The following is a 20,841-nucleotide window of genomic DNA, read 5'->3' on the forward strand; positions in this document are numbered from 1 at the left end:
ATATATAAAATCAAATCAAACAACAAGTTCAAATCATGAAATGGTAATAGTAATGGTAAAAAAATTTAGTGAATTTTTAAAAATTAAACACCTAATTATTTTTTTACTTATTTAATACTATATTAATCACTCGAAGAAATAAAAATTAATTTTTGCAGAATAAAATGCATTTTTAGCAGTTCATTAAAAATTTTTAGAATGCAATAAATTCTATAGTATTGATAAAAAATTGAATTTTAAGCATACTTATTTCATTATTTAAATATTAACAGGTGAATTTTCTAAAAGCCCTCAAGCATTATAGATCAGAATATCTCACAATTTAATGGAAATGAAATATATATATATATATATTATTTTATCTACACAATATTTACAAATGTTCCTTAAATATTAGTGCACAGAATAACCTTTAGAAGTGTTTTAACAACTACTCACATTTTTTACATAGTTTTTATTATGTCAGACAGTTAGTGATATGATACAGGAAAGACTTCAGAAAAGGAATGAAATAAGCAAAAAATATTACGCACTACAGTCTTGCACCTGAAGTTCTTTTCATAAGAATCAAATATATATTTATACGTCAGGCACAGTATAATAAGAAGAAACACACTATAAATATCCACGTATTGTAAGCTTCTCAAGATTTGTTTTACTTCTTTTTTGGATCATCTGGATACAATTGTTTCAGAGGCACCAAACTGAGAAGCATAATGTGGCGCTGATACACTTTGCTGTTGCGAAACAAAGTGTCAGTACCATGTAAACGATCAAGAACTCCCAAAACACCAAAATTCTGGTTGAATCTAAAAAGAATAATTGAAAATAAATTGTTAAAGCTGTAACTACTAACTTAACTGAAGTCTTGCCTCTGTCAATTAGTATTTTTTCACATAAATTTTTTATCTAAAAAGTATGTAATGCTATTCCTTCATATTAGTGCTATTAAACTTTAAAGTCGGAAGGAAAAGAAAGAGTTTTAATTTACTCCCTTACAAACATATTGAAGGTCCCTCCCCCCATGCAAATTGTACACTTTTAGGACAAAAAATAATTCAGATGAGCATCTTTTCTATTCAAAAAAGTAAGGTAAGGAAAGAATATACTTGAAATGAGTAGAACTCTACTACAATACCTCCCCTCAAAAAAATAAAAATCTATTTTCTATTTTTAAATCATTAAATACATTTTTCAAACAGAATTTGGACAATAAAGTTTCATGATATAATTCATTCTTTATAAAGATACTGATGATATATTGTCTGAATTTAACAAGAGAATTTACAAAAATTATAAAATGCTATAAAATTAAAAAGTCAAGGGTCATTTAAAGTATCAAGCATTATAAAGTAAATAAAATCTTTACAATTACTAATTGATATGATATTAAATATGAAAAACAGCAAATTCTAACAATATTTATTTAGAATCATGAATAAATTACTATCAGTATTTTAAAAGCAGATAATACATTTTTCATATTAAAATCAGACAAATGAACAAAAATGGGACAGGCAATATTTTTATTTTCTCAATTTTTGCATGAATTTTAAATGATTATTTTTACCATAAATTAAAATAAATAAATAAAAGCAAACTGAAACATTTCTTGAAGTACATGATTCATACTTCAGCTTAAAATGTCATTTTTTTTTATCTTCCTATATTTTAGAGACAAATTGCACATTATAAATAAATTCAAGTTTGGCCGACAAAGAGATAAAATAGAGAAAATGGAAATTTATTAATAGCTTTTATGATAGACAAATCGGAACTACTAAATTCAAGTTCTTCAGAATTTAATCTAAATACTTTGTTACACTGCAAAGATTTTAGTAAAGGTTTCATGGTAATTAAATACTTTGATTTTTTTATTCATAAAAATATGTTTCTAGACCAAGAAGTTATTCTTTTATCTTTAATGTTGCTATCCCTGTTGAAAGAATGTAAGATGCTAGATACATAACATATTTTTATACATTTCCTTCCAAATTGCATTTGCAATGGTTACTTAAATATGGCATCATTCTTTGAGAATTATTAATAATTTATTGGGGGAAAAATTGGCTTTTAGTTCTTCTTCATCTTTGGTAGAATCCATAATTTTTTGAGCAGGGAAAAAGTTTAAAAATAATGTTTTCTCACTTTAATTAAAAATAAAGTTGAAGCCAATAAGAAAATGTGCACATTATAATATATTATTTAAAAAATTCAATTTGAAATAAGATATGTGGTGTACGGAGCATTATCTTGGTGGCGCTCACGTCGTCACTCAACAGCCAATAAGAAGCTATCAGATTCCCGTTCTAAAAACTGTGTTCAGTACTGTAATAGCGTTCATCTATGTAAAGCACCCCAGTCGTTCTTCCAGTTCACTAAATTCGTTTATGTTAAATTAGTTTGTGATTCTTGTAATATGAGCCATCTCTAAGCATTAATCTCAACTAGCCTTTCCCCTAGGGCCCGCGAGAGATATTTAATTTGATATATAATTCGATTAGTAGAGGCCTGTTTTTTGAGCCAGAGTTAACATGTCTCTACAGATATACAAATGCAGTGTAATCTATATCATTTCTCTTATAAATTTCACAATAAAGAATATTTTTTAAACAGAAATTTGCAAATTAAAATGCTAAAACAAGAAGGGGAAAAAAAACTTACTTATCCATTTATTTAACTTAAAACACACATATCCTGAACATTTATTATCATGCTTTATACAAGCTTATCTATTAGGGATATATTTTTATAAAGATTTCCCTATTTGTAAAAATTGAAGCAGACCATCTGTAACATTGTCTTGAAACTATAATCCTCTTTCTTTTATCTATTATGGTTACCATTTTTTCTTGTGAAAATTTTCCAATAAATAATTTTATTACCTTCATTGCTTTATTTGTTTTTCGTGTTCACAATATTATTTCAAGAATCACTGTGTCTTCCATTAACATGGAGAATAAGAGACAATTATATACATTCTATGAAAGAATTAAGATGTCCAGACAGATTTTGTTGGAAATTTGTCAAATGTGAGATAACATTTTATGGAGAAATTTAATTGATCAAACATTATATTTCATAAATGAGAATAAATAACAAGTAAATGTTGTTCAAAATCATGCAGCTGCAGTAAACATTCATTAAGGAAAAGAAGAAAATTTGTTAAATGTATTTATGAGTTATATACCTGAACATAGAAAATCCATCAAATGCTAATATTACATAACCGTTTTTTATTTTTTATTTATTATTATTATTATTTTGCATAAAATGTTTACACTATGTTTACATCAAAAATTGATAAAATAATTCTTAGTTGCATTAAAAAGCCAAAATTAAAACATGAAAATATTTCCACTCTGAACAACATCAGCTATATCAAATAGACAGATCATATAACTTACTTTAAATGGTGAAAATCATGGGCCTCAGGAGAAGGAAAGAATGGAAAATGAAAACCAGAGTGAGCATTCAAAGTTGACAATATAGCAATTGAAAACCACAGCCAAGAAGTAGCAGTGTGACTTCCCAGAATAAGAGGACCAAGAAGTGGTGGCAGAAGATTCGAAAAGATGTGTTCTATTGGATGACAGTAGATTGCTGTAATGGCAATTGGAGAAGTCCACTCATGGTGACGCTTGTGGATGTATTTATAAATACGAGGGTGATGCAAGAGCCTAAATTATAAAAATGTATGTTTCAGGAGACATAGTTTATATCATTTTAAAGCTAAATAAAATAATTAATTTCTTATTTCTGATGACTTTATATATGACGAGTTTAGTGTTTCTGTCACATATAAAGTCATATGGTATTCAGAATTGAAAACATAAGCCAGAAAAAAAAAAATCATTTCACTTATATATTTTATTTAAAATTTTCTTGTAAACAACAAGAACATATTGTTTCAAAACATTTGTGTAATTTGTAAATTCGATAAATTTTCATGTTTTAGCTTCCCACACTTTTGAAAAGAAGAAGAGGAGAAAAACACACACACACACGTAATTTTTTTTTTTTTTTTAATTAAGTTTGCCAATAGATTGTCTACTTGTCTATAAGCAAAATAATTCAAACATGAATAGAATACATTAGATTTCATTGTTTTTTTAAAATCAATAGTCTAGTAGATATGAGTCAAATTCTAGAACAAGTATTAAACCAGTTCACAGGCAGTCAGGCTATTTATTTGAACCCTTTTGGATTGTTTGAAAATCCAAGTAATAATTAAAAAATGCAACATGTTACATAAGTGAAACCTAGTAATTTTAGACCTGTATCAAATTTCATATTTAATAAATCAACAATTACAAAACCCACTTATTTCTCTGTAATAAATACATACTGAAGCCTATTATAAAAGGCATCATAATATTCAAATATATGATAAAGTCAAAAGATATTCACTGGTTTTAGTTTTTTTTTTTTTTAATTTCATCCAAAGAACAGGAAGAAGAAAGCACTTTTTGGCCATAGGTGCTTTCATTAAACACAATTATAGGTGTTTTTATTTTAAAAGATTTCATTAAAAAAAGATTAAAAAGATTTTTCATTAAAAAAGATTTGAATTTCAATAAAATTAAAATAAACATTATCAATATTATTTAATAAGTTCTAAAAAAATTGAAACATTTTTCTTTTTCAATGAAACACATTTCATCAATTATTAACTAACAAGTGCAAAAACAATTTAATATTTTTGCTGAATTGTTTTATATGCTAATAGCTTAATTTTATTTTTTCAAAAGCAATAAATTTACTTCCTTAAACAACATTCAAGCAATAAAAACATATACAATTAAACTTTCCATTTGCTTTATAACAAACTTTTCCAATACAGAGCAAAGTAAAAGTAATTTAATTTCATATAAGCAAAATAGTTCATTCTATATAGTTATTTATTGACTAATTTTCATGAAATACTTCCTAATATAAGAAAATGATTCTTGTTAATTAATATTTCATCTATAAATAAATAAATTTACAAGACAATTTTAAAAGCAAACTATAACTTCAATATCAAAAAATTGAGATTCTTTTTGTTTTAAATTAATTTTTACTTTTTTAGTCTTTTATTTAGAAATCATTATTATAAAGTTTAATAAATTTTGAAATCAATTTCTCTCAAACTCATTACCTAAGCCTCAAGCTTAAAGAATCAAAATTTCATTAAACTAATCTGAAAATGTGTAACATTATCAAAAATACAACAAGCTTACAAAATTTCCAAATTTTAATAAAAAAGGAAAAATTGATTACAAGCATGAAAAAAGTCAACTTAAATAAAAGAATGTAATGAATTAAAAATAATCATTCAATGAATATTTTGAAAATAAATTGTAGTAATGAATATGAATATAGGTTTTAGTAAAATATGCATAAACACTTTTTTTTTAGAAACACATAGTAACAACTCATGTTTAATATTTAATGTAACATCTTATTATGAGGAACATATCTACATTTTTGTCTTTTTAATTAATTCTAAATATTTTAATAATCAATAATCAAGATAATTCATAATATTGTAATTTTGACTTGAAGTAATGTTTTAAAAAATAATTGAATTCAGAACATAAAATTTTAATAAAATTCAATTATTTTCTTAGTATTTCTTACATTTATTTTAAAAAAAATTGCACAATTACAACTGTGATTTTTTAAAAACTAAAAGCCATGCATAGTTTAAATAAATAATTAAAATTATTTTTATATTTATTTACAAAAAATTATAGCTAAAGTCAAAATAAAGATAACCAAATAATATTTATCAATAATGTTGAAAATAAAAACCTTCCTTTTTATTTTCTTTACATCTAACATTGACATCTTCTAAAAAATATGATTCCTGAGAGTATTGACAACATTACAAGTGTATGTAATCTATTCAGGTTTTTAATATATCTGAGGAAATATCGTAATATAGAGCTAAAAAACATAATTCAGGCTCAGATATAATTCAAAGAATTTTCTCAGATGAATCAGTAGGAGTGATTTTCTAAATTTTCCTGCATACAACCATATTAAAGTGTTATCCCCCCCCCAAGCTTAAAAGTTTTTGACTTTGTACAAAGGCTTGATATTATGAGTGCCCAGATATTCATTTCCATAATTCTGCATATAAGCATTTTGTGCTCATTATAGTAAAGAATACTGAATAAGAATTTTGGACATTTTTTAATCGAATGCTGGAAATCAAATTTTGACAAGGAAGTATTTTAAAAAAATATGCCGAATTTAAGTCGATGTATCTTTTAAATTACATAAAGGTGAATATACACACTGACAGTCAATCAACCCCATGATAAATTTGATTCTAATTTTGAAACAGATCTATATTTTAATTGCAAAGACTACATACAAGATTTATTTATCTAGCTTTTTGCATTTTGTTGCAATCGTGTTCACTTGCATTCAAACAAATTGAAGGAAAAACTTCCTTGTGAATGAATTTCACTCACAATTTAATAAAAATTTACTGTAGCCAAAGAATTACTGTTTATTGTAACAAATTTAATAGAAATTTGATGTAAGGACAACATAAAAATTTTCTCTATTTATCTCAAAGAATTTTTGAGTTATGTTTATGTAGTAAAAAGTGTGTGCATGTATTTTGTACTAAAAAAAGCATAGAAAATTGTCTAAAATCTCGAATTCGAATTTTTGGTAAATTACAATATTTTCTCTTTATATACAAGAAAGTAAAAAATGAATAAAATACACATAAGATTAATTTGTCAAATCATTATCGCTAAATTTGTTAATTTAAAGGTATAATATAGTGATGTTTAAATTTGTTTCTTCCAGTTGTTCAAGTTAATTATGGTTGGATCTTCTTAAACTATTACAACCTCAAAATAAGATTGTACAGAAAATTTTTTTGTTTGTATATGCTTTCAATGCACGTTCTTTCATATTATCAAATAAAATTGCTGAAATGGATAATTAAAAAAAAAAAAAAAAAAACGAAAGTCTCATTCAAATATAGTTATATTAAAAAAATATCACTAATTAATGTTCCTCCTTTATCTTAAAATTTTGAAAAAAAAAAAAATTAAACAAATAATATTTTTTTTTTTTTTTTAATTTAGAAAAACTGGTGGAATGATCCATACAAAAACTTTTAGAAAACATTGCTCTCAACGTATTTAATGTAGTAATAAAATGAAATTTATATTTGTTAAACTACTATACAGACCTATGTGAATAGTAAAATCCAACTTCTTCCATGATCACACAGAATATAAGCTCGAATAAAACCCACTGAAAAGTAGGGAGAGTTCTTTCTGAATCATAACCTCGCCAAACCATCATGTAATAAGCAAGGATACCAAAAGGAATGCCAACCAGGAGTTGATTTATAATAACTTGCTTTACTACACTTAAAACTTGCTTCAAAGAGACCTGTATAATAAATGATTTAGAAATTTATATCATCATTAATTTTATAATGTATTAGATACCAAAATACAATGATTCATTTTGCATAATTTAATTTGTAAATAACAAATTTATTTTTATTAAAAGAAAATGCACATGTCAAAATAAAACTTGAGTTGAAGACACATGACACAAAAATAATATCACACAAACAGTGAACAAATATATAAATACAGAGCCTTAAAAAAAACTTATCTTTAAACAGGAATTTTTTAAAAAATTAAAAAATCCTGTCAAGAATTTAAAATTAGCAAACATTTTATCTTTAAAAAAATCAAAAAACATATTAAAAATATCAAATTCTTCAAAAAACTTATTAAAAATATTGTAAAATTTATATAAAGAGAATTTATCTATATAATGAAATTTAACTAGCACATGCTAAAATAAGTAGTTTCCTTTATAACTTCCGGTTCTTACAACAAAATGAACATAGTTTAGAATATCATTGTAATCAGATTTTAAACTTGAAATAGCAAAAATATTATGTAAGTAAGATAAAGATAAATCCTGTGAACAGAAATTATTATTTTTGAAAAAATAATAATGAGTTTCCCATGCATTTGCATTAACGTTTAAATTTTATTTTTATAGCAAGAATACTTAATAAGACTTAAATTTTCATGATTTGATTTGACACCACTAAAATATAGAATCTTCAAAGTTTGCTCATTAAAAAAATTTTCCATTTCTGAATCCTAAACTTTTTTATATTACATTAATTAGTATTATTTTTTTTATATTACTTACTTTTGAAGTTACACTATTAATAATTTATATAAAATCAAGTCAATTATCATGCCATGAAGATTTTGACAAAAAATACAAGAATAATGATTAGTAACAGTAAATCTAATATTAATTATATACATATAATTAGTATTTTAGAATATCTAATGAATATTCGCTTAAATTCTTAACAGTAACTTCTTAAAAGTTATTCAGGTTGCACAATACAATTACGATTTTTAAAAAAAATACACAAAGCTAATATCTTCTGTAAGTTATTAAATTTCAAAGAATGATATAAAACTTATTCAATCATTGTAAATGGTAATGAGATAAAAAGTTTTAATTTGAAGAACATTCCATAGTTTGGATCTCGACAAAATAGATTGATTTTTACTTTTATATTTAGATTCTTAATTTTTGATAGTAATCTAATATTCACTTAATAAAAATCAAATAGCTTCAAAGAGATATTTTAAGTGAAACACGCTTGTTAAAAATTCTTATTGTAAAAATAAAAAATATATATACATAGCAAGTTTTTTATAGATTTTACCGGGTAAGAAGTAGTATCCTGAATCTTATACTTCAGAGCAAATGCAGGTTTGCCAGTCAAATCAATAATTGTATAACATAATCCAATGATCCAGTAGACAAGAGTAGTGACTAAAAATGTACCTAAAAATAAAAAGATAATTAAGGTTCAAAAATAACACTTATTAATTAAAATTACAAAATTACATTAAAAACGCTTATAATATATTAAATGATATAAAATAAAAATACAAACTGGAACACAAATGAAGAACTAAATAAGAACAGAATACTGAATATGAATAAAATAAGGTTCATTAAATAAAATGATTCGAGATAAGAGACCAAGTTTCATAATAAAACACAAGACTGCAATTTTTTTTTAACAGAATGAGAAGTTTCAGTCAATTTTTATTGTTATTACTATCCTTGATTAGTAGAAATCACTATTTCAAATTAAGAGAGGGGAAGGGGGCATTTCTTTTCTTTCTTTTTTTAAAGATATGCTAGAATAATTTCTTTAAAACTAAATTTTAAAGATTCCAAAACAATAAAATAAAATTTGGCACATTATATTATTGTAACAATAAAAAGTTTAATTTCTAACAAATTGCTTGGAAAAGTAACAACTTAAATAAATATGGGTTACCATCTTTTAACACAAACAGCCCCCAAATTTTTACATTAAAAAATATTTTAAACATAATATGTCAATAAACATTAAACAACAAAATAAGCATTAAGTTAAATTAACATTAAACAAAAAACACATTAAAATATTAATTTTTCAAGTTCATTAAAATATATCTGCGAACTTTTACTAAACTAAAATTCTTATATGCATTAAGAGTTATTTAATTTTCTGCATTTCAACAATATCATTGAGCAAGATCTACTGACTGTTCTATTTCTAAGGCAGAAACTTATGTAAATATATACTCAACAAATATGTTATTATTATTTCTTGAAATAATTTGCAAGATCATGAATAAAAATTAAATATAAAATAGCAAGCACTAAGCATTTTCTTCAAATGAGTAACCATGCAAAATGATTACAATTAAAATCACAGAAAATAGTTTTGGAAGGAAAAAAAAAAAAAAAAAAAAAAACAGAAAAAGCAAGCGATTGATTGAAAGAGTGAGAATTTCTGAATTTATCTAGATTGATGGTATATGGTGAGATGCATGGTATAGTAAATTCTATTTTATAAGCTGCTTTGAGCACACTAAGCTATTTCAAATGCAGGCTTCAGCTACCCAGACTGCGCAAAAAACAACTTAAAATGCTCTTTCAAATTAAATTGAGATCTCATTAAACAATAAAAAAAAATCTCCCAATAAAATTTTTATAAAAAGAATTAATGTTACTTTTATATTTATTTGCTCCAGATAATTGAAGTCCCAATAAAGGAAACATGGCGAATATTAGGAAGAAATTATATTTTTCTGAAATTATTGCAGAATGTGCTGTAGTTCTACCTTTATAAATAAGCTGCTACTAAACTCAATAAATTTTTTCAAGCAAAGCTAATACCCTATTACGAATAATTATAATGCCAACTATTTAATAAAGCATATATTAATCTGGAGATTATATTCTTGACTGTTAATGTGGTATTAGAAATATCATTATATAGATAGATAGATTTAAGAGTGTTTTTTATAAAGGCCAACTGTATAAATTCTTTAAAAAAAATCTAAATGCTACAAGAATTATAATTAATCAGAGTACTTGAGCATGAAGTCTTAAAGTATTTATTAGGATCTCAAATCTCAAATAAAACAGACTTGCACGAGAGGAGAATTCCATTAGAAAAACAAGTTCCCATGTCAAAAATGTTTTAAATATTTTAAATATATGTTTTAATTTGTTAAATGAAGGAATACAGATTCATTTATTCTAATTATTTTCTATTTCTAAACAAAAACAATGAGAATAATGAAAAAAGAATGAATATTTAATGACTATTTTACGTTTACAGATATAAATTACAAGGTGTATGCAATTTATGTTCTTTTCTTGACAGATATATTAATTTCATGTTTCAACATCCAAGCCATTTTATTTTGAAGCTTTTTTTGTCAGAAGAAAAATGATAGTTTAAACAAATTATGCTTCTATAAGATCTTTCTCTTCTTTGTCCTAAAAATGCACAAGACACTTTCTTGTTTTGAAAGTCTGAGTTTACTTTTTCTCTCTTTTATTCAATTATAAACTGATAATGATGAAAATGAAAGAAATCATTGAAAATGTAAAAACTTAAATTTTATTCAATTTTCACAAAACATTCACATAAGATTCATTTAGATAAATATAGTTGTTTAATCAGAATAAATCTATTAACAAGGACTGATACAAAATTTAGATAAATATTATTTTAATCAGAATAAATCATATTTCACAGTCAATGTAGTAACCAAGAATAGAGACATCTAATTTGTGCAGCATGTTTCAGAGATATAAAGTGGATCATTTGAGAATACATGAATGTAATATTGGTATTGACAGAAAATACAAAACATAACAGATTACATGGGGGGGAAATGTTATAAAATTTTGTTTCCCTGGATTTGATCGAAAAGTGAAATTTAAAAGCCTATAAAATAGAAGTGAAAGAAAAGTATAAAAAAAATGCAAAGTTAAAACAATAAAATATTTATATATATATACCTGGCTATATCTGGCAATGCTTTGCTATTGATAAATTTGTGTATATTTATAGATTAAAAGAAGATAAATGAAAATTTGATATTAATTATTGTATTTAGTTAAAATTAGATACTGATATATATATTATTATTTTAATGTTTTGGATTACATAAACTGAATATATAATATTTTCGGTGAATGCATTTGGCATATTATATATTTATATATATTATGTATGTATGTGTGTTTTTATACACACACATAAATACATCCCTTGGTTTTCCCATATTGGAGCATACAATGGGTAACTATCCATGAGAAAAGACCTGGATTCTTCAAATTCATTCTATATACTTGCAATGATATAACTTGTAATTAATTACACTTCATAATGCAACCTAACCATTACAATTGATACTGAACATTAAAAAATTTACAAATCATTAAACAATTGCTATTATGGAATTTTACAAAATTTAACCTTCACTTTATAAGTCAGAATGTAAAAGTACTCAAGCTCATGTCTACCCATGCATGAAAGTACTTCTTACGCAGTGAGGTTCAATGTGAGAAATATATTAAACCTGTCGAGTAGTTTTTTAGTCTATGAAGTACAAACACCACCCTTTATATACAGAGATGAAGATTAATAACAAATGTCACAGTAAACTTGATGAAGCTAAAGGCATGAATTTATATTGGTTTTCATTAATAAAATTTCAAAAAATAAAATATTGAAATTATATTTCATTTAAATAACTGACTATCAAGAAAAATAATTACTTTAATCCTAAATTAACGCAAAATTATCTTGATGCTGTCTTCACTTGTTTTGAAATGAAATAAAAACTATTATAAAATAGTATAAAATATAAAATTTGAAATGAGTCCTACAAATTATATTAATTCAAGTCATCAGATTGTTAAGTAAACCTACGCACTAATATTAATAAAAAATTCTTTATACTGGGCATAATTGCTGCGAGTATGGGAAGATGTGATAGAAGAAGTAAAAATAATAATAATAACAACACTGATCAATTGATATGATGAAATAATTTAGGAACTACTTATCTGTGATATTAAATAATGGAATAAAATAAATTCTACAAATGATATTAAATTAAACTCAGTTAAATATTAAGCTAACCTAATCCCTTAACCTTATTGGTTGGAAAGGATGTATGTGACACACGTAATAATCGAAAATAGAAAGACTAATCAATGGGTACGGCAAGAAAAAAATATTGGGAACTGCTAACCAAGGATATCAGAGTTAAAAAAACTTTATATTCTAACATCATCCATATAAATGAGATAAAAGAAAAAGAACATGGTCACTAAAAATTCTCGATTTGAGAATATAAAATAGTTGAAATGCTGGATATTTCTAAATCCCATTCATTCCTGCTTACTATTATTATTCTTAAAGAATTATCAATATTAAAGAATTTTTCAAAATGCAGTTACTTATATTTAAAGAAATTCAAAGACAGAATCAATACAACTCTGTATGTCATGTATTACTATTAGTAAATTATTGATCTTTATATTTTTATATTAGAAATGACAAATCAAATAATCAGCAGTAATCCTCTTGAATCATTTGTCACCTAAATTTGCTCTCTATCATGTGCGATAATACTGTTTTCTTTTCTGATGTATTAAAATAAGCAGTTAAAACAGTATTTTTAGATAAATTCAAAAGTTTAAAAATAATCATATTTAAAAATAAGGTAAGCTATTCCTTTTAATTCAGAATTATGCTAATGAAATAAATCAACTATTTTTATTAGAATATTGATAATTACATAGTTTGATCCAGAAAATATAAATATTAAATTGATAAATAATATTTATTATTTTAATGTCCATATTTTAATTTAGGGGGAAAAATTCTAATGAAATACTTCAACAAAGACTTAAAAAAAGCTAAACAAGTATTTTATGCATTTTGTTATAATAAATTTAGTTTCTAACTCCACTATCACTCACAATAACCCATTTCAAATATGTTAGAAATCCTTATCCATTCTTTAAAGTGACCAAATATTGATAAAAAAAATATTTCTAAACTGGAAAATGTTTATTCTTATTATCATTCTTTATCAATGAAAAATATGTTTTCATTCTTTATCAACGAAAAATATGTTTTCATTCTCAGTGTTTATGTACATATCTATGATGAAATAATACAATAATCTATCACAAAATGATGCAATTGATTTGTGATAATAAACTGTTGCATCTGATAATGGAATTTTCCGCATCATTGATTGAAGAGATAATTATGTATACAAGTGCAGACACTAAAGCTGTAATTCAATTGACTTTCCTAAGATTTAAATGAAAATTAAACAAGCTTCAAGAAGAGTATTTTTTATTTATTTTTTTCCTTGAAACTCAAATATAAATTGAGTCATTTTTAAGATTTATAACCAAATTTTTAATTTCTGCATAAATATTTAAATGAAAATGTTCAATAGAAAATTAACCGTACAGAAAATAACTATCAAAATGAAGATCAAGGAAATTAAAAGATATAAATTAGCAAAATTCATTAATTTAGAACCAAAGTTAGTTCCCTTAGTTTTAACTTATAAATTTCTCTAAAAATATCATAGACAATTTTGAATTAATATTAGGTTTTCAATAATATTAAAACATTCTTCAGTTGAAAATTATGCATTTTGACAACAATAAGACAAAGGTTGATAACAGTATTTTTTTTAAATAAATGAAGAGCAATTTTTGAAAAAAAAAATATTTATATCAAAAGCCAGAGAACAAAACTGAAAAACTGACTTATTGAAAAGATAAATTTTTAAGGACATATCACTAAAGTTTATACCATACTTTATTTAACAGTTTAGCACTCATATTTCATTATTTCAGTGAATAAGACATAAAGCTATTTAGATTCAAAAGGAATGCATCTTTTGCAAGACTAATAACATAAAAGCACATTTTTTTTAATGAAAATGTCAGTATCAGTGAAACATTTGAACCATAATAAAAATATAGTATCTAAAAATTTGAATTAAGAAAAATTAGCACAACAAGAGAGAAAAACAACTTTTCAACTAAAAATAACAGTCAAAATCCATTTCTAATATGTAAGAATTTTAAGAAATAACAGAAAACTAATAAATGATTAGAGATAATTTTCATAAATAAAGTTATGATAATCATGAAATTAAAATCATTTAATTAAAAAATTATAACTTCAGTTAATAATGCAATGTTAACAAACAAAATACAGTATTTTCAACAGCAATTGTATTATGAAACTTTAATATAAATGAAAGAATTCACAACTAAATCTTTTTTTCAGCACTCAGCAATTTTTTATTAATTGCATCGAATAAAAAATAAATTCTTAACTGAATTAAAGGTCTTATGAAATTATTCATTAACTTTCATAGAAGGTACAAGATATGGCAGTAATTGATTATAGGAAATAATTTTGGAGTTTTAAAAATAACTTTGTTGAGACTTTAAACTAGCCAAACTAAATTGGTTATAAATCTTTTTAATAAGTTATTAAAATAATAAATTTTTATTATAAAGTATTTTAATATTATATTAACAGGAAATTCAAAAAAAAATCAAATTATAAACATATTTGAATTAAGAATATTCAAATCAGCTAAGTAAATTATTGTATTTTTGATTTTTTTTTTCAAACCCAAACCACATTACAAATGTAATGGTAAATAAACGCATTACAAATGTTGTTTTTTAATAACAAAAGAAAAAAAATTTAATAAATATATTAAATTTTTTTAAATATATTTATAAAATCGATTTATTAATTCGATAATTTAATAAATCGATTAAATCTTAATGATTTTTAAAAAAATAAGGAATTACTTCCATGTTAATCAATTTATAAACATATTTACCCCATACACCCATAGCATATTTGTCATTTCCAAACCAGCTACAAACTGTGTTCCAATGATGCTGCCAAAAATTACCAGAGGCACCCCAGAAGTGTTGAAGATGCCTAAAGACAAATGAAAAACAAAATTCAAGAAACCAATTTAAAATCTTTTCAACACAGTTATCTTTTAAATATCTGGCACTTGATCAAACTTATCACTAACTTGACCAAACTGGAATACTGGAAATCTGACATTTTCATATGGATACATGAAAGTCTGAGAAAACATGAGAATGCCAGCTACTTTGTGCAATTTAAACAAATGGCTGTTGATAAAATGTTCAATTATATTTTATGAAATGCAATTTTTAATGCAATAAACATTTATTTTGTGATTAAGGTATGCGTTTTTGAATGAACTTCCACTAATCCAGTGCATTTATGTCTGATATTTACAAGATTATTGAGAGACTACTATAAAAGACAGCAAAGCAGCATTTCCCAATGTTAACACACTGCAAACATTTTTAAAGAAAATTGAAATTATTTATATAATTGTACTATACAAAATCTAGTTATTATGGAAACATTTTTTAATATATTTTGCTTTCCCCTCCTTCCCAATTTACAGACATATTAACCACAGAAATGATTGGAGGCCCATTTCAATCTTCCTTAGGACTATCATGGTGTAAAAGTCTGAGATAAGTTCAAATAGTTCAATTTTTTTTTAATTAATGAATATCTTAATCAATCAATTAATGAATATCTCAATGAATCAACATGTTCTTATTTCATTAATAAAACAAAGCATATAACTAAAAAAATTATTAACATTTTTTATGCTTTATTTTTTTGTTTTTAGTTTAATTTTTTATTTATTTCTTAATTTTTTTTTCACAAAAATACTTTATTGTTTTTATTAAAATATCCTCTTTCTATCCTTTAACAGAAATTATTACTTAACTTAACATTCATTTTTTTAAATGAAGACAGAAAGGAAAGTTCTAGAAATAGCAGCTCTTATATATTTTGGCAAATAATTTGAAAATAAGTATCAATTGCGAGATATTTTGGCATAGACCACAGCATTTCACTTAACTTTTCAAGTTACAGATATAATATGTTTATTATTAGATACTGGAGATGATGAACTATAAACAGATAGAAATAGTTTGTAATGTATATAGAGTTCAGTAAGCTGTCTGCTTTTAAATGAATTATTTCTAAAATTTTCACCAAAAAGCATTCGAACATAAAAACTTCACACATATTTTTGTTGAATGAGAACAAATAAATATTAATGGAAATTTTATATATTGGATAAACAAATACAGCCATTTTACCATTAACTCGGCACAAAACAAAAGTCTGCCATATTCTTATAATAATTCTCCAAAGTTTAGAGATAATTCTCATTGTCAAATCTTAATGATAAATGTTAGTGTTCATGGAATACTATTACTATTCAAGTTAGGCTATGATTCAGATCATCATAATGGAAAATTGCCAAAGTGTTGCCAAGTGTTTGGCACTTTTCCCATTTCATTTGCCTAACTATGATTTCAGCTAAATCCAATGCCTCTTCTTAATAGGGAGATTACAGCAGAGAACAGGAAAACATCCAGAAAAATTTAGTTATTCAGCACTTACAAAGAATTTAAGAAACAAGAATATATATCCTCCCCTATCCCTTCTTTTTAAGAGGTTTTCCAATTAGCAATAAGCCTATCAATTATGCATACTACAATACAATAGGACAATGTAGCAATATTATGCACAGTGTGAATACAGATCCAATAAATCAGGGTTCTAAGGATCTGGAATCATTAGTTAAGTAGAATCATATAGACATAAACCAACCCATACTTAGGAGTTAAAAATTTATTGTTTAATAAAATGGAATCTATGTACTAAAAAGTTGTATGTTAACAATGATTCAAATCTTATTCTTATAAACAATATTTATTAACTTATAACTTATTTATGTTGAAAAAAATTAATGAAATTGACTTACCAAGTCAAAGTGTTACTGAAGGCAATAAAGATTACCAAAGCAGAACTCAAAATGAAGAGGGCACTCTTGAGAGAAGATATAAGTTTTGCCCGTGGATTCTGCACCTCTTCCGCAGGAGGAAGAGGTTCTCTGCATGGAGGTTGAACAGAGGCCATCTTCTATTTTCAACTTTCACAAAATTTTAATCCTTTAGGGAAAGAAATTAATATATGATTATATTACAAAAAAAGGAAGTTATAATTAAATCCCTATATAATTAAATTGTACTTTAAAAATGTTTCAGAATATGAAATGCTGAATGTTTTAAATTTCTTATTTATAATTAAGGGCTTAAAACTCATTTTATTCAATAATTTTATATTGGAAAAAAAAAAGCTTAGTAGCATCTTATCAAATTACATAATAAATTTACAATACATTGCTACATTTATTACAAATAACTTTTTCAACCATTTAAAAGAAGATTTTTTTTTATGCCTTATGAAGCATCAATAAAGACAATTAACTATTCATATATGAATATTTTAAAGAAAAATATTTTATTAGAGCTATATAAATTGAAATCTACTAGATGTAAAAAAATTTCTACATCTACTTATCACAATGGTAAACTTCTACATGATCTAGAAAATTAAATTAAAATGGATTAAGTAACTACATAGAGAAATAGAAATCCATATCCTTTTTCTTAAAGAATAATGCATTATCTAAATATAAAGTACATATTACAAACACAAGCATTTTGTGATTATAGAAACCCCCAAATTTACATGGCGAAGTTAGGATTATGTCAGTTTGCAACTATGATTTTGCTTAATGTATGAATGTGGAAATAATTCTTTATTACAGAATTGAAAATGTTTTGACAAGATTTCATCACTACCTAGGCATTATATATCTGCTGCTTGGTGATTGTTCAGGAGTCACCATAATAAAAAAGAATCCAAACACATATAAAGCCAAATTTAATATTATTAATAAATTAGATATAATGAAGTGATTCTTAGAAAACTAAAAAATAATATTTAAATAATTTTTAAATAAAATTCGTTAAATCTTACATAAAAACAAAAAATATAAACATATTAATGATTTTTTAAAGCTACATTGATTTTAAAAAGTGAAAGATAAAAAATATTCATGATAGCTACAATATTTAAACTAAGTTATATATGTAAAAAATACATATTAAAAATAAAAACATATGTTGGAAATGGAAATGAATTCATGTATTGTAAAGATAGGAATACATTATATATATATATGAAATAATTTAAATAATTTCATATAAGATTTTTAAAAAATGAAATTTTCTTAATTGGAACCCATTTCTCCAAAACTATAGAATTTTAAAGATAATAAATTTAATAGAATATATAATTTATCTACAGAATTATAAATCAATTATATATAGATAGATTTAAGAAGATTTTCTTAATTATATTCCTTTTTATGACTCTTAAATTAAGGTAAAGTCTTTTGCAGGTTTTTATATCATATTGTATAATATTTATAAGATAAAAATAATTAGGTAATTAACTTCATTAAATATCAATTTTTAATTAATTTTCTTTCCGTTATGCCGAAATAATGCTCCATTTTCTTATAAAATTTAAAAATCCCTTTATAGAATATTGTAATTTTTTAAAATGGAGAGATAAATATAGAAATTAAGTGCAATAATGATACGACTGTTTTTTGATACTTGATAAGTTACACTTTAACAGTAAATTAAACTGAAAAAAAAAAATTTCCCATTTTTTTTTTTCTTTCCAATTTATATGATTTCTCATTCTATTTCCAAAAGATCAAGAAAACACATATTCTGTATTAAAAATAATAATATCAAAACAAAGTCTAAATTCTAATGGAATGAAAAGAATAAAGCTTATTGATTTGCTATTAATTAGAAATCTTTAGTATCTTAAAAAAGTTACAGAAAAAATTAGATTTTGATTACTTAATACAAAAAAAAAACTTACTTTATGTAAACAGCATTTTTTATTACAATATTTAATGTTTGATTTTAAAAAAATTTACTTAATTTTTCTGCTTTGAAAATGGGAAAAATTATTTTAGATTTTAATGAACATAAATTTTATTAAATTATTATTAATTATAAACATCGCAAAAAATAACCTCTTGAAATGTAAATTAACCATTAAATTTACTAAAATTAATTTCTACTAATTCAGTGGAACAAATTATTTAAAATAATAAAGCTAACAACTGCAGTATGCTGGTCTGCACATTAAAATTAATTTGTCATTTAAAATCAATGCTTCCGATTCTTACAGACGATAATTATATTTATAACAACGTATTCGCAATTACATTAATACAAAATAATAATGTCCTAACTTATGATCTCCCCCAAAAAACATAGCTATTATTATTGTTTTATATTAAAATGAAAATAAGAAATGCAATAAAACTACTTACCACCGAGAAAATCATGTATATCTAAATATTTCTATGTTTATCAGTAAACTTTCAAAGTAGTTTCAATAAATTATAAAGAAATTTTGCTGCACAGGAGCTTATATACCAAACGATCACAATACCATTCCTGTACGATGCGCACTTTGTTTGGAAAACAGAACTGCAATAAAAAGTAAAAATTGAAAACAACGCAGTAGAGTTGAGCTGAGTTGTTCTCCAAAGATTCGAAGAGTTCATGCATTCTAATTAATCACTGTCACATTCGATCTTTATATGAAGAGGGATTTTTTTTTATCAATATTCACTTGCAAAAATTTTCAAAAGTGTATGAAAAATGGCATCATTTATGATAATAGTAATTTATAAAATTTTTACACTTAACAACGTAGCAGGAAAAATATCTTTCTAATCTTTCTTGAGTAGATAGATTGTTCTCACATTAAAATGAGTAAATTAGGAGGCTTCGAACTATTGCTACTGTTAATATTAGGACCCAAAAGTTCTAAGAATGATCTTATTGCGTCGAGCAACTGTTTAAGTACTCATATACTGTATCCAAAAAATTATGATTGTGATTTAATTATGATATGAAAAATTATAATATAAATCTATCCACAAAATTATGACTACTTTGCTATTTGTGGTATTTCCAGTTTTCATACGGAATATACTTTTCTCATATGAAAATGATTAATTTAATTTATGTCACATGTATGTTAATTTCCAGAGCAGTATAATAAACTGGTTATTCGTTTTTATGTTGCTTTACTCTAAATGGCTCAATTTCAAATCTTTTTTTATTTTGGGATATTTTAATAATTTTTTTAAGTACGGAAGCTAAACATTTAAGAGGAAAAAAGAACTCAAATAATATGTCGACAAATTTCTTGCCTTGTTCTTCCGCTCTAAATTGTCTTGATGAGATTATGCTGAGAATAGATAACAATTATCTTGCAGAGGTCGTAATTTTTTGTGAGTGCGTTTACAATTACAAATAGAAATTACAATTCCTTTGCTCTAAACAGAGCTGGCTTGACAGAGGTTCCTCATTTTGTTTTTCATTCATTCGGTCTTCGGATTTTTCTTCTTAAAATAAATAATACATTTAAGTATTTTTTAATTTCTACTATGAATTAAA

At 24.2% G+C, this 20,841-nt stretch overlaps 1 protein-coding gene across 1 annotated transcript; it reads right to left on the bottom strand.

The window, feature by feature from the left end:
* Window positions 1-329: 329 nt before the first annotated feature.
* Window positions 330-19,862, bottom strand: LOC129957101 (fatty acid hydroxylase domain-containing protein 2-like). Its single transcript, XM_056069247.1, has 7 exons — window positions 19,704-19,862; window positions 17,262-17,448; window positions 15,264-15,367; window positions 8,729-8,850; window positions 7,202-7,407; window positions 3,408-3,680; window positions 330-809 (listed from the first exon to the last, which is right to left on the bottom strand). Exons 2-7 carry the CDS (start codon window positions 17,414-17,416, stop codon window positions 656-658), a joined length of 1,014 nt encoding a protein of 337 aa, XP_055925222.1. The 5' UTR covers window positions 17,417-17,448; window positions 19,704-19,862; the 3' UTR covers window positions 330-655.
* Between the last annotated feature and the right edge of the window lie 979 nt (window positions 19,863-20,841).

Source organism: Argiope bruennichi, chromosome 11 (genome assembly GCF_947563725.1).
Source record: "Argiope bruennichi chromosome 11, qqArgBrue1.1, whole genome shotgun sequence".
NCBI lineage: Eukaryota > Metazoa > Arthropoda > Arachnida > Araneae > Araneidae > Argiope > Argiope bruennichi.